The 14,682-nt window shown below is 35.8% G+C and overlaps 1 protein-coding gene across 2 annotated transcripts in view; it reads left to right on the top strand.

Moving 5' to 3' along the window:
- Positions 1 to 14,682, top strand: part of LY75 (lymphocyte antigen 75) — a 102,006-nt gene that overhangs the window by 53,933 nt on the left and 33,391 nt on the right. For both annotated transcript variants that reach the window (XR_010150113.1, XM_515851.8), the window contains exons 22-25: positions 936 to 1,041; positions 1,267 to 1,427; positions 9,081 to 9,210; positions 10,487 to 10,713. Coding sequence is in view for 1 of the 2 variants with exons in the window: in XM_515851.8 (XP_515851.4) it covers positions 936 to 1,041; positions 1,267 to 1,427; positions 9,081 to 9,210; positions 10,487 to 10,713 (624 nt within the window). In the remaining variant the exon portion in view is untranslated. The remainder of the gene's footprint in view (positions 1 to 935; positions 1,042 to 1,266; positions 1,428 to 9,080; positions 9,211 to 10,486; positions 10,714 to 14,682) is intronic.

The raw sequence follows: 14,682 nt of genomic DNA, 5'->3' as shown, positions 1-14,682 counted from the left end.
CTCATTGGCCACTCCAGTCTATAAGAAAGCTGAAAAAAAATTTTTTTTGTAAGATATTTCAAGGAACACAATTTGGGACATACCACTCTACACTAAAGTGATCATAATGTGAAAAAGGGAAAAAAGAGATGTGTCTGACAGCTGAAAGCATCTGTAGTAAAGCTAGGGGTACGTTTTAACTTTTTAAAATTAGGACAATCTTTTTAATTCCTCAAGGTAATAGTACTGTGTTAATTTGCATAGCTGATATAAATTTGAATTAAAATATCCTGCCAAGAAAGAGATGAATTTTTCAACAGTGTTTCTTGACATAAGGAGATGATGATTAAGGACACAGATTTTGAAATTAGGTGGAACAGAGTACAGATACTGACCTTACTATTGTGTGGCTATTTCACTTATGGATCAAGTTCTTTAATGTCCCTGTGCCTCAGTTTCTGTCTCCATTGTGAGAATTAAATGAGATAATACTACGCAAACTGCTTAACACATAGGAAGCACTCAATAAATGAGAGATCTTTAAATATATATTTAAAGATATAATATAAAATATATATATTTAAAGATCTAATATACAATATATATCTTATATATAAGATATAATATATATATTTATATATATATATATGAAAGTTTGAAGACCGCTCTTCAGTTGTTTCAATTGAGAAGGTAGCTTGAGCCTAGGAAGCTCAAGGTTACAGTGAGCTATGATTGCACCACTGCACTCCGGCCTGTGCAACAGAGAGAGACTCTGTCTCTTAAAAAATTAAATAATTAATGAGAGCATAAACTTGAATTCTTATGGTACTACATTGCAAATTACCATATCTCACTGACCGAAAATTAGCAGCCCTCTAAAAGATGAAGCATTTTACTTCCTATGTGAGCGTTCCTGTGTCTGGAATCTCATGCTTCACATATGTCTTTGTTTGCAGTGTTTTCTAAAGATCAAACCTGTGTCTCTCACATTTTCTCAAGCAAGCGATACCTGTCACTCCTATGGTGGCACCCTTCCTTCAGTGTTGAGCCAGATTGAACAAGGTACTGGAATTATTTGGGAAACATGTTTTATTCTGATCTGGGGCCAGGTTAGTTTTAGGAGGCTATGGGGAATTAACATACAAAAATTCTTATTAAACTTCTTTTGTTATGGAACAGATAAAAGACTATGTTGATAGTTAGATAAACAAAATATATTCATTGACATTTTTAATATATCTTTAATTTGAATAAATCAAATGCTTTTTAAAAATCTCTTTCTAACAGACTTTATTACATCCTTGCTTCCGGATATGGAAGCTACTTTATGGATTGGTTTGCGCTGGACTGCCTATGAAAAGATAAACAAATGGACGGATAACAGAGAGCTGACGTACAGTAACTTTCACCCATTATTGGTTAGTGGGAGGCTGAGAATACCAGAAAATGTAAGTTTTTTTAAAAACCAATACTCTTCATACCTCTGTGAAATACTTGAGTCTTTCATACATTTTTGGACTAAGCAAAACCCCACTGTATTATTCCATTTGTATGAAATGTCCAGAATAGGCACATCTAAGATAGTAAGTAGGTTAGTGATTGCTAGAGGCTACGGGGGATGGAAGGATTGAGAATAGTGCCTAAAGAGTATGGAGTTTCTTTTGGGGATGGCAAAAATGTTCTAAGATTTATGGGGTGATGGTTGTGTAACTCTGTGAATATACTAAAAACTATTGAATATGTACTTTAAATGAGCGAATTGTCTCATATATGAATTATAGCTCAGTAAAGCTGTTGCAAGAACAACAGGTGCCTCCCCAGCCTTCTGGTGGATGTACTGGTTTTTCACAGTAGCATCAGATTCCATAGCACTTATTTCATAACCATATAAAACCATCATGTAGTGAGTTGTAAATAGAAGCAAATACAGATGTTTTGCTTTACATTTTGGGACTTTGGGCTCTCAGCCTCAGTCTCCTGAGGCAAAAAGTACAAAATTGGTAACTGGTGATCATTTTTCCCCAAGAGCTAAATATAAGGAAGTCAGAGAAGGGAAGAAGGCATTATACTGACAGTAGTTATGCTGACACCACAGTATTACCGCCCACTGCTTCTGTTCTCTATACTTTCTGGATGCAGATTACCTTTTGCACAAAGGGCAAAGATTGAGAAATTAACATAAAAGTCTAATTCCAAAAGTATGTCTTAGACAGTAATCAACTGATATTCCTGACATAATGTTACTTTGCTCAAAGTTGATGTTGGTAGCAAGGGAAGTTCTCAATCGTGAGTAACTATGTACAACATAAATATCAAATTATTACTTGGTTATTATAGAAGATGTGGAAGTTAGAGTAAACGCAGCAATGAAAAATGTCAACCCTAATCTTAAGACAGTTTAAACTTTTAAGCATAATCTATAGTAAGAAATACATTTAAATCACCATCTAGTACATAGATATAGATATAATATTAATTGAAACAAAAGTTTCAAGAAACAATACTTACCCTTATAATTTATTCACTCTGATATGTTCGTTCTCTTCTATTTTGTTCCATTCTCCTGTCTTATCCTATCCTTTACTGTCCAATCCTACTCTCTCCTATTCTGTTCTATTTCATTATCACAAATACTTGCCAAAATCCACTTAAGTGATTTCATGATATACGAAATGAGTCTCAATCATATATGAGCCCTAGACTAGGGAATTACAATGAGTACTTGAGCATCTTTTCTTCTAGGGCTTTTCCATACATTGTTTTCTTGATGTAAGTGAGATCATAGTATATATACTATTACTCTGCTTTTCTCAGTTTGTATTATATCATAAGTAGTTTCTTCAGCCATTAAAAGATCTACTTGATAAGCATTTTAATGGTTGCTGGGGAACAGGTGGTGTTTGGTTACACGAGTAAAGTCTTTAATGGTGATTTGTGAGATTTTGGTGCACCCATCACCTGAGCAGTATACACTGCACTCAATTTGTAGTCTTTTATCCCTCACCCCCTTCCCATCCTTTCCTCCTAAGTCCCCCAAAGTTCATTGTGTCATTCTTATGCCTTTGCATCCTCATAGCTTAGCTCCCACTTATTAGTGAGAACATACGATGTTTGGTTTTCCATTACTGAGTTACTTCACTTAGAATAATAGTCTCCAATCTCATCCAGGTTGCTGTGAATGCCATTAATTCATTCCTTTTTATGGCTGAGTAGTATTCCTCCATCATATATATATATACATACATACATATATATACATATATATATACATACATACATATATATACATATATATACACACACATACACACACACACACCATATATAAATACACACCATATATATACCATATATATGGTGTGTGTGTGTGTGTGTGTGTGTGTGTGTATATATATATATATATATATATATACACACCATAATTTCTTCATCCATTCATTGACTGATTTGGGCATTTGGGTTGGTTCCACATTTTTATAATTGCGAATTGGATTGCACAATATTTCTTGATTGATATGCCATCATTTACCTAACCAGTGCTGGGTGTTAGGTTGTTTCCAGTTTTACACAATCATAAATAGTGCTGCAATGAACACCTTTGTGTATAATCTTAGCCTATATTTCACATTACCTGCAGAGAAATTTTGGAAGTCATGTAGCCAGATCAAAGGATATAGGTAATATAAAGCTCTGATTACCAACTTGCTTCCAGAAAGGTTTATGAATTTACATTCCTATTCACAGCATATTGTGATTGTCCTTCTATCCTCACCAGCATATTATTAATTTCCAACATATATCAAGCAGTTAAGATGTGCCAGGCACTCTGCTAATGTATCACATACATTATTTCATTTAATTTGCCCAATAGCTATGAAATAAAGATGTTACCCCTGCCCCACCTTAGAAATGTGAAGATGGAGTCAGTAACTTGCCAGAGATCATGCAGCCTATGCATGCAGAGTCACGGTTGACATCTGGTTCTGGGTGGGCATGGTGGCTCACGCCTGTAATCCCAGAGACTCTGGAGGCTGAGAGGGGGAGGCTTGCTTAAGCCCTGGGGTTCAAGTCTGTAGTGAGCCATGATTGCAACACTGCCCTCCCATGTGGGCAACAGAGCAAGACCCTGTCTCTAAAAAAAATTTTTTTTAATTAAAAAATGAGAAAAAAGGCTGGGCGTGGTGGCTCATGCCTGTAATCCTAGCACTTTAGGAGGCCAAGGTGGGCGGATTGCCTGAGCTCAGGAGTTCGAGACCAGCCTGGGCAACACAGTGAAACCCCGTCTCTACTAAGAAGTACAAAAAATTAACCGGGCATGGCAGTGTGGGCCTGTACTCCCAGCTATTCGGGAGGCTGAGGCAGGAGAATGGCTTGAACCTGGGAGGCGGAAGTTGCAGTGAGCTGAGATCGTGTCATTGCACTCCAGCCTGGGCGACAGAGTGAGACTCCGTCTCCAAAAATAATATAAAATAAGAGAGAAAAAAAAATTGCCTTTAAAGAGCACTTGGTTTTTAAAATTCTTCTTAATTTGGTAGTTTGATATCGTATTTTCATTGATCTTTCTCTGATTTCTAATGAAAACAAACTTCAATAAGTTAAATAATCATTCATAGTTCATCAAGTGGGAGTGTTCTTTTTCTTTGCAAATTTATCTATCAAACCCTTCATGTATTTCTTATTGATTTTATGACTTTGGAAATATCAAATATGCTGACCTTGTATTTCTTGTGTTTATTGCAAATACTTTCCTAAGTTTTCTTTAAGTCTGAATGCCAAAAATATTACAGAAATAAATTTTGACTATTTTTTAATATGTTCAAATCTGTATATTTCCTTTTTATTTTTCCTCTGTTGCTTTTAGGTTAGAAAGTCCATCATGTAAATTGTAAATATTAGTTAAATATATGTCCATATTTTCTTCTAGTTTTGTTTCATAGGTTGCCTTTTTTTTTTTTTTTTCTGACACAGGGTCTTACTCTGTCACCTAGGCTGGAGTGTGGTGGTACATTCATAACTTACTATAACCTGGCCTCAAGCAATCCGCCTGCCTGAGCCTTCCAAGTAGCTAGGACTGCAGGAGCGCACCACCATGCGCAGCTACATTTTCTAATTTTTTTGTAGAGACAGGGTCTCATTGTGTTGCCCAGGCTGGTCTGGAACCCCTGGCTTCAAGTGATCCTCCCACATGGTCCTTCCAAAGTGCTGGGATTACAAGCAGGAGTCACCACACCCAGCCTCTGTTTTTTTTGTGGTTTTTTTTCTACTTTCTGATAGCATGTTACATCCATGGTATATGATACATGTTGTCAGTGCATGCTTAATTATTTTCCCTAATCCTAGCCACTTGTTCTAGCATCATTTATTACATATACTTTCATTTGTTAAAAACAATATAGGCCTGGGCTAGCACTTTGGGAGGCTGAGGCAGGAGGATCACTTGAGCCCAGGAATTTGCGACCAGAGACCAGCCTGGGCAACACAGCAAAACCCTGTCTATGTTTAAAAAAAAAAAAAGAGAGAAAACAATACAGCAATATAGGATGCCTCTTTTATCATATATTAGGACTGCGTGTGTATGCATATATATGTGTATGTGTATATATATACTGTATTTTATAATATTTATATCAGTATGGTAGCTATTTAAAAATATTTCTCATATACATAATGTGTGTATGTGTGTATATAACATACAAATACAGTCAGCCCTTCATATCCATGGGTTTTGAATCTGGATTCGACCAACTGCAGGTGGCAAATATTTGAGAAAAAAAATTTTTTAACCTACATCCTCCTGTATACTTAAATCATCTCTAGATTACTTATAATAGCTAATACAATGTAAATGCTATGTAAATAGTTGTTATACTGTATTTTTTAGGGAATAATGACAAAAAAGTCTACATGTTCAGTACAGACAAAAAAATTTTTTTCTCAAATATTTTCCATCTGCAGTTGGTTGAATCCAGATTCAGAACCCACGGATATGAAGGGCTGACTGTATTGATATGTTATATACACACATACACATATTATATATATGAGAAATATTTTTAAAAAGCTACCATACTGATCTAAATATTATAATTTTACCATATTTTTAAAAACTATAATAGGATTAATTATACTTTATTACATGCCCTTAAAACATACTTTTAGATATTCTTGTCCATTTTTCCAGGAAAACTTTAGAATTATTAGTCATTTTTCATCCAAATAGTTAAAATTTTAAAACTCTTGATGAGAATTTGACTACATGTTAGGGAGAATTGACATCTTTCTATTAATCTTCCAATTCATGAATTTGATATATCTATTTATTCAACTCTTCCTTTAGATCACTCTGTGAAGTTTTATAGTTCCATCTCTTTCTCATTGTCATTAACAATGGCAACTTTAGCTATAAAAAGAATGGAATCATGTCCTTTGGAGCAACATGGATGGAGCTGGAGGCCATAATCCTAAGCAAATTAACACAGGAACCCAAAACCAAATACTGCATGTTCTAACGTACAAGTGGAGGTTAAACACTGAGCACAGGGGAGAGGGAGGGAGGGGGACCTGGGTTGAAAAACTACCTCTTGGGTACTGTGCTCACTACCTGGGTCCAACACACCCATTTAACAATCCTACACATGTGCCCCCATATCTAAAATAAAAGCTGAAATTTAAAAAAAAAAAAAGAATGACAACTTTAAAAAATTTTTCTTACTGATTTGTGGGGAAGCTATTGTTTGAATTTGTTATGGGTTTTTTTTTTCCCCATAGGCATCTGTCTCACTAAAAGCTCTTTCTCTCTGAGTTTTTCATTAGATTTTCTTGGGTTTCCTAAGTAGCTAATAATAATATACAAGCAACAGTGACCCTCGTTCCTATAGTTACCTCTCTCGTTTTCATTTCATGCCTCACCACATATGCTAGAATTTCCAGAATTTCCATGGCAAATACCAGGAGCAGTAGTAGCCACCATTGTAGACTTGATCTGGACCTCAACAGGTTGTTAAACATTATGTTGACTCTTGGTTTAAGATATAGCATTCTATAACTAGCTTGTTTAGAACTTTTAATCAGGAATAAGTACTGGGTTTTCTAAAACTTGTTCCCAGCATCTGTTAAGATTGGCATATAGTTTTTTTTTTTTTTTTTTTACCATTAGGCCTATTTGTACGTGGTATATATTAGTAGATATTGTATTAAACCATTTTACATTCTTGTTGTAAAATCTGGATGCTCAGAGTGGATTAATATTTTACTATTCTGCATTATATTTGTTAGAATTTTACTTGGGAATGTGTTCCTCTCTCTTCATAGAGTCAATTTCTTATGCTATATTGTCATATTTTTTTCTGATCATGTTAGCCTCATAAAATGACTGGGTAGTTTTCCATCTTTTCTGTGTTCTGAAATTCTGACTCAGCTTGGGGAATTCTCTTTCCCTGAAAGTTTGGGGGAACTACCTACAAAATGTTAGAACCCTTATCCAGGAGCATTTTTGCTTTTTAAAAAATTTTAATTATTCCTTATTTATAATTGACTCATAATCATTGTACCAATTTATCAGGTGCAGTGTGATGTTTCAATGCATGCATGTGTTGTATAAACAATCTGATCAGGGTAATTACCATATTCCTCACTTTAAACATTTATCTTTTCTTTGTAAAGATAACATTCAAAACCTTCTCTTCTATGTGTCTTGAAATATACACTACATTGTTCTTTGCAGAGATCATACTCTAATGATAAAGGAATTTGGTGCAGCAGTGAAGGGCCCAAGCTCTGGAGTCAGATTGCCTAGGTTTGAATTCCAGTTCAGCCATTTACTATGCCTTTGGAGGTTTACTTAACTTTTCTTAAGCCTCAATTTCTTATCTGCAAGCTCTAATTCTGTTGCATTACCTCATAAGGTCAATATAAGGATTATATAAGATAATTTATTTAAAGCTTTATCAATAGTACCTGACAGATAGTAAAAAAAAAAAAAAAATGGCCATTATTAATTTTCCATTTCCTTCAAAGTTATTGTTACATTTTGGTGTTTCCATTTTTCCTTATGACAATTATGCTAATTGGCATTTTTCAAGAAAGTTGTCTATTTAATTTAGATTTTCAAATGTATTGAAGTAAAGTTGCTTATGGTATTTTAAAAATCTCCATTATCTTTGCTAACATTTTTAGTTTGCATTATTTACATTTTTACAAAAACAGATGCATGTTATTGGTTTTGTCCACTCTCTTCTCCACCCTCTACTCCTATTGCTTGACCTGTGTTATAAATACTATTTCTACCTTTTTCTACCCCATTTTTCGTGGGGTTCTGTTTTTGTTCATTTTCCAATCTCCTATATTGAATTCAGTTCATATTTCCTTTAAAAAAAAGAGAATATATTTAATAATACACATTTGGCTCCACATAAAGTTTTACTCATACCAATTTTTTTGACATTTCTCATTTTATTCTTTCCTATAATTATTTTAGTTCATTTTTGGTTTACTATTTATTGAGTAGCATTTTTTTTTTGTCAGTATCTCCTGGTATAAACTTACTTTTCTTATTTTTCTAAGTGTGATATGTTTCAAACATACAGAAAATGATAGGGATAATATACTTGGAATAAATTTTCATATCTAATATTATTGATTGTGATTAGAAAATGAAATCTAGATACTTCTGTTTTAATATATGGAGATTTTTATAGTGACTAGTATAGGATCAGAGCTTTAAGGTATATTCTGTTATGTGGTACACAACTTGTTACAAAAAGTCTATAAAAATCTAATAAGTTGAATTAATAATCATTATGTTTTGCTTATATTGTAGTCGAGTGTTAAATATTGCTGGAGGTGTTTTATCTTATTTCTAATAGTGTATCTCTTTTAAAAATATGTTTATCAAGATTGCCACTATTTTGTTTTTTATAAGTTAATTGCCCTTTATCCATGCTTTGAAAGTTTTTAAAGATTTTCTAGGAAATGTCATGGTCAGGTCCTTCATGAAATTCTTTTATAGGGGGACAAATTCAATCTAGAATCTAAACTTTTCTTGCTAGGAGCTTCAGACCATTGTTACATGATTGCATGTATGTATTTGCCTTTTTGTTTAGTTTTTTGAGGAAGAGTCTCGCTACCACTGTGCCCTAATACTCAACCTCCAAAAATCACCGTTTACTGGGACGTGGAATTTTACATCCTGCAGTGAACGCCACTTTGTGTCTCTCTGTCAGAAATATTCAGGTAACAATTATTATCTAGATAACTATGGTACTTTATGCTATTACATATATATGTGTATATAGTCACTTTCTATAGGGAGGGAGGGGAACATAGGTTGAAAAATTACCTATTGGGTAGTATGCTTACCACCTGGGTCCAATACACCATGTAACAATCCTACACATGTACCCCCTGTATCTAAAATAAAAGCCGAAAAAATTTTTTAATACTATAAAAGAATTTATATTAATTTATAATCATATGGCTTAAAATTTCAGCATGGCTAAATCCATATTGGGTTAGTGAGTCAGAGTTTATCAAATGGAATGTGATTTTTTTTAAAGGATCATTGCCATAATTAATTAAATTAATTAATTGTATCTGATGGAATTTGTTAATAGTAGTTATCCCATTATAGTAATTGAATTTTGTTCTTTTTTCTACTCTGGCATTTTTCAGATTTTACATTTTATTATGGGAAAAGGAGAAAAAAAAGTTCATATTTTTAATTGAGTGCAGTATTAAGTCCACTAATAGTATTCACTGTTAAATTTAGCATTAACAAATAAACAAGTGGGGGTTTGAAACATTATAAACGGATCACTGTCTATGCCTTTCCATAATCCAAATAAAAGTAGAATGCATACTTAAAAGTAGGAATCATCCATATTTTGAAAAATATATTTAAAAAAAAGTATTACATTATTTTTCATTGATCACAATGTGTTTTTTACAAATGATCAAGAAAAAATTTTGTCATATAATGAGAACTGTAAGTAGATATCTCATGTGCTTTGGCAGAATTTTTTTTTGCTAAATTAATCTTTACCCATTTTTTCCATGTTTTTAACTAACTCCTTTATTAGCGAAGTACTATAAAGCAATAATTCAAATACCTCCTCTTGTGGATGGTTTCTTACATTTCTTCATGCTAGCTCTCCCAGGTGAAAACTTTGTAAGGGGATACTTAATACATTTATTTCCTTCAAACAAAAGAGGTATTTAGCACCGACATGACATGATAATGCAGGTTACATTTATTTGCAGATATTCTCTTCATAAATCAGAAAAATGAAACAGAATATTGTTCTGATTTTAGAAAACAAACGTTGCAGCTCACACATTTTACTTAAGGTATACAGCAAGACATACCTAATTCTCTCACCCAAAATCTAAAATAAATAGGCAAATAATATCTAAATTAGATTAGTATGGGGAGAAATGTGAAAAAAATGTCCCATAACTTGCAGAGTGTGGGGAAGGGTTTGTTGTTGTTGTTGTTTTCTTTTACATGCAGAAGTTAAAAGCAGACAGACATTGCAGAATGCTTCAGAAACTGTAAAGTATCTAAATAATCTGTACAAAATAATCCCAAAGACTCTGACTTGGCACAGTGCTAAAAGGGAGTGTCTGAAAAGTAACATGCAGCTGGTGAGCATCACGGACCCTTACCAGCAGGCATTCCTCAGTGTGCAGGCGCTCCTTCACAACTCTTCCTTATGGATCGGACTCTTCAGTCAAGATGTAAGTGTTCAGTCCCAACTGCCAGGACTGGGTGATGGAAAGCGACATTTTTTATTGTGCATAGCTTCTCTCACAGCAGACTAAAACAAACAGAAGACCTGAAAATCTTACTCCAGTAAATTTCGTGGAATATGTCGGGGTTTTTTAATTTTGTTTTGAGACAAAGTCTCACACTGTCACCCAGGCTGGAGTACAGTGGTGTGATCACACTTCACTGCAGCCTTGACCTCCCGGGCTCAAGCGATCCTCCCACCTCAGCCTCTTGAGTATCTGGGACTGCAGGTACACACCACCATACCTGGCTAATTTTTGTATTTTTTGTAAAGACGAGGTTTTGCCATATTGCCCAAGCTGGTCTCAAATGCCTAGACTCAAGCACTCTGCCCACCTTGGCCTCCCAAAGGTGCTGGGATTACCAGCATGAGCCATGGCACCTAGCAGCAATATGTGGTTTTTAGAGGCAATTATCTTTCCACTATTGAAAGATCTAGTACTTCATTGTTTAAATGAGGAAAAGGTTCTAGTGGAGATATATATATATTTGAGCACTTCTTTTTATTTATTCTAATCAAAGACGAGCTAGAATCTGGAGCTGCCATATCTCTTCAGCCAATGAAAAGATAAGGGAAGAATTTAAAAATCAGTTGTGTGGAAGCACTATGGATAGTGTTAAAGAGTCCTTTCCATCCCTTTCTCTTTTTTCTTTTTCTTTTTTTTTTTTTTGAGACAGGTTCTTGTTCTGTCACCCAGGCTGGAGTACAGTGGTGCAATCTCGGCTCACTGCAACCTCCACCTCCAAGGTTCAGGTGATTCTCATGCTTCAGCCTCCTCAGTAGCTGGGATTACAGGCATGCGCCAACACGCCCAGCTAATTTTTGTATTTTTAATAGAGATGGGGTTTCACCATGTTGGCAAGGCTGGTCTTGAATGCTTTACCTCAAGTGATCCGCCCGCCCCAGGCTCCCAAAGTGTTGGGATTAGAGGTGTGAGCCACCACAACCAGCTTCCATCCCTTTCAACATCAGCAGCACGGCTGGGCACCGTGGTGCACACCTGTAGTCCCATTTACTCTGGAGGCAAGAGGATAACTTGAGCCCAGGAGTTCAAATCCAGCCTGGACTACATAGCAAAACCCCAGTCTCTAGTTTAAGAAGAAAAAATTCAGCAAAGTAAAATTAAGCAACTCTGAAAAGGAGGTTGAATAGTGTTTTCCTCCATCTCAAGTGCTGATCCTAGATAGATGTCTCAGGCACTTCTCATTCATTTCAGAGCCCAACAAAGAATGCTAGTCTCCTACTAATTCGCATCACTAACCTCTGCACATGTAGCACAAACCGGAATCATTACACAGCTGAAGTTTTGGCTATAATTAAATAAGGGATTTTTAAATAAAGCTGTGGTATTCCTATTGGCATTATAGGCCACCTCTTTTCTCAGCCATGGTATATCCCAAAGTATACCAGGATGGGTCTAGGGATGCATGGAAAAAATGTGATTGAAGACTCAGAATTGAACTGAAGAATGGATGGAAAAACAAGAATTGTTATCAAAAGCTCAATTAAAAGTAGCATTTAGGAATAGCTTAAAGAATAGTCTGTCTGAGCCACGGGGTATTCTAAAGTTAACCCAGATCGGCCGGGCATGGTGGCTCATGCCTGTAATCCCAGCACTTTGGGAGGCCAAAGTGGGTGGATCACTTGAGGTCAGGAGTTTGTGACCAGCCTGGCCAACATGGTGAAACCCTGTCTCTACTAAAAATACAAAAATTAGCTGGGTATCATGGCGGGCGTCTGTAATCCCAGCTACTCAGAAGGCTGAGGCACAAGAATCACTTTAACCTGGGAGGTGGAGGTTGCAGTGAGCCGAGATTATACCACTGCATTCCAGCTTGGGCGACAGAGTGAGACTCCATCTCTTAATTAATTAATTAATTAATTTAATTTAATTAACCCAGAGCAAGCCAGGAGATGGGGAAGCTGCTTACTCAGTCCTCACAGTTTCAATTGTTTTATAGCATTGCATTTACTTGCTTTATCTTCAGCATTGGAAATTCTGTGAAACACTTTGTTGTGTCTGTTGCGAGGAAACAATAAGTGATTACATTTCCTAGTTTCAGTCACCCTAAATCTTTTGAGACAAAAACAGTATTGCAATGTAGAAAATTTGTCAGTAAATTAAAAGAACAAAATTAAAGTCACCTGTAATGCCAGTACCTAAAAATAAACATGATTCAATCAATATTTTGGTATGGATCTTTCAAGTTATTTTTCTAAGTGTACCTATTTATTTTTTAGACAGCTGGAGTCAGACTATTTTGTAACTCCCCTCCCCACTTAATGATTTGGGTCTTACTTCTTATCCTATTTTCAACCTTTACCTATGGTTCTCTTTTCCCTTTCACCCTTAATTTTAACATATTCTGTGTAGCTGTTTAACTATATATCCTAATAGCTGCCTTAATTCTTTGAAAATGACAGGATGTTAATAAACACTTTACATTGAAAGCAATGAGAAGATATTGAAAGATTTTAAACAGAGTAGTAGCAATATAAGACTTTACTTAAGTAGACACTGTGTGGAAGGCCGGGGAGGACACAAGCAGCTGGAGAGAGGGAGAGCAATTATTTTTCTATAAATTCATGCAGGAAATGCTGTTGGCCTTTACAGTGTCTGAGGAGAGGCAGCTCTGGGTTATGTGAAGTGCAGTGTGGCCATGCAGTGGGTCACTCAAGTACCCAGCTTGAAGAAATAAAAATACATAGAATTAAAGGAAGTCAAGAAGGCCTGGAAACATGAACACAGGCATCCCAAGTTAATGGTAGGACCGGGAGGACAGCAAGAATTGGGACATCTTAGTAAATGTCAGGGAGGAGCAAGGCGACCAAGTCCTCAGTGAATGTCATGGGGAGTTTGCAGTGATACAAGGGGAATAATCCTCAAAGGAAATAAAAGGAGATAAAAATATCCACTACTCCTTTGTCATAGTCCTGTGGTATCTGAGAATAGAATATCAAATAGTCTTCCCCTGTGGGTGGTGAAAGGAGATTTTTCCCTTGGAAAAGCCAGATTTATGTATTTATTTAAGATTCAGGGGGTACAAGTGCAGGATTGTTACAATACAGACGCTGTGGGATGCTGAGGCTTGGGCTTCAGTTGAACCTGTCACCCAAATAGTGAACACAGTACACAATAGGTAGTGTTTCAACCCTTGCTCCACTCCCTCCCCACTTTTGGAGTCCCCAGACACTATCATGCCCATCTTTACATCCATGTGTACCCAATATTTAGCTCCCACTTATATAAGTGAGAACATGTGGTATTTGGTTTTCTGTTCCTGCATTAATTTACTTAGGATAATGTCCTCCAGCTACATCCATGTTGCTGTAAAGGAGATGATTTTGTTCTTTTTTATGGCTGCACAGTATGCCATCGTGTATATGTGCTACATTTTCTTGATCCAATCCACTGCTGATGGACATCTAGATTGATTCCCTGTCTTTGCTGTTGTGAATAGTGCTACAGTAAACATATCAGCGCAGTTGTATTTTGGTAGAACGATTTGTTTTCCTCTGGGTATATACCCAGTAATGGGATTGCTGGGTTGAATGGTAATTCTATTTTTGTTTTTTGGGAAATCTCCAAACTACTTTCCGCAGGGGCTGAACTAATTTATAATCCCACCAACAATGTGTGAGCATTCCCTGGAAAAGCCAGAGTTAAATTAAGATCAATTAAGATCAAGAATTTAGTGAAAAGATATTTATAGTCTGCATATTTTGTATTCAGTAAAAAGATAAAAGGTGTGGGATGATTTATTTAGATGGAATGGAAATTCCAAAGGATCAGGGACAGGGTTAGGTGGGGAGTGCAGCAAAGGGGAAGAAATGCAGGGCAGTCTGAATGAGTGCAGGCAAAGTCGCATGGCCGAAGGGCCACACTGGAGGCCACAGTGGCTTAGGCCCTAACTGG

This window comes from Pan troglodytes, chromosome 13 (assembly GCF_028858775.2).
Source record: "Pan troglodytes isolate AG18354 chromosome 13, NHGRI_mPanTro3-v2.0_pri, whole genome shotgun sequence".
In the NCBI taxonomy this organism is placed as follows: Eukaryota; Metazoa; Chordata; class Mammalia; order Primates; family Hominidae; genus Pan; species Pan troglodytes.
Note: the sequence above shows the minus strand (reverse complement) of the source record. Positions and strands in the feature narration are given on the sequence as shown.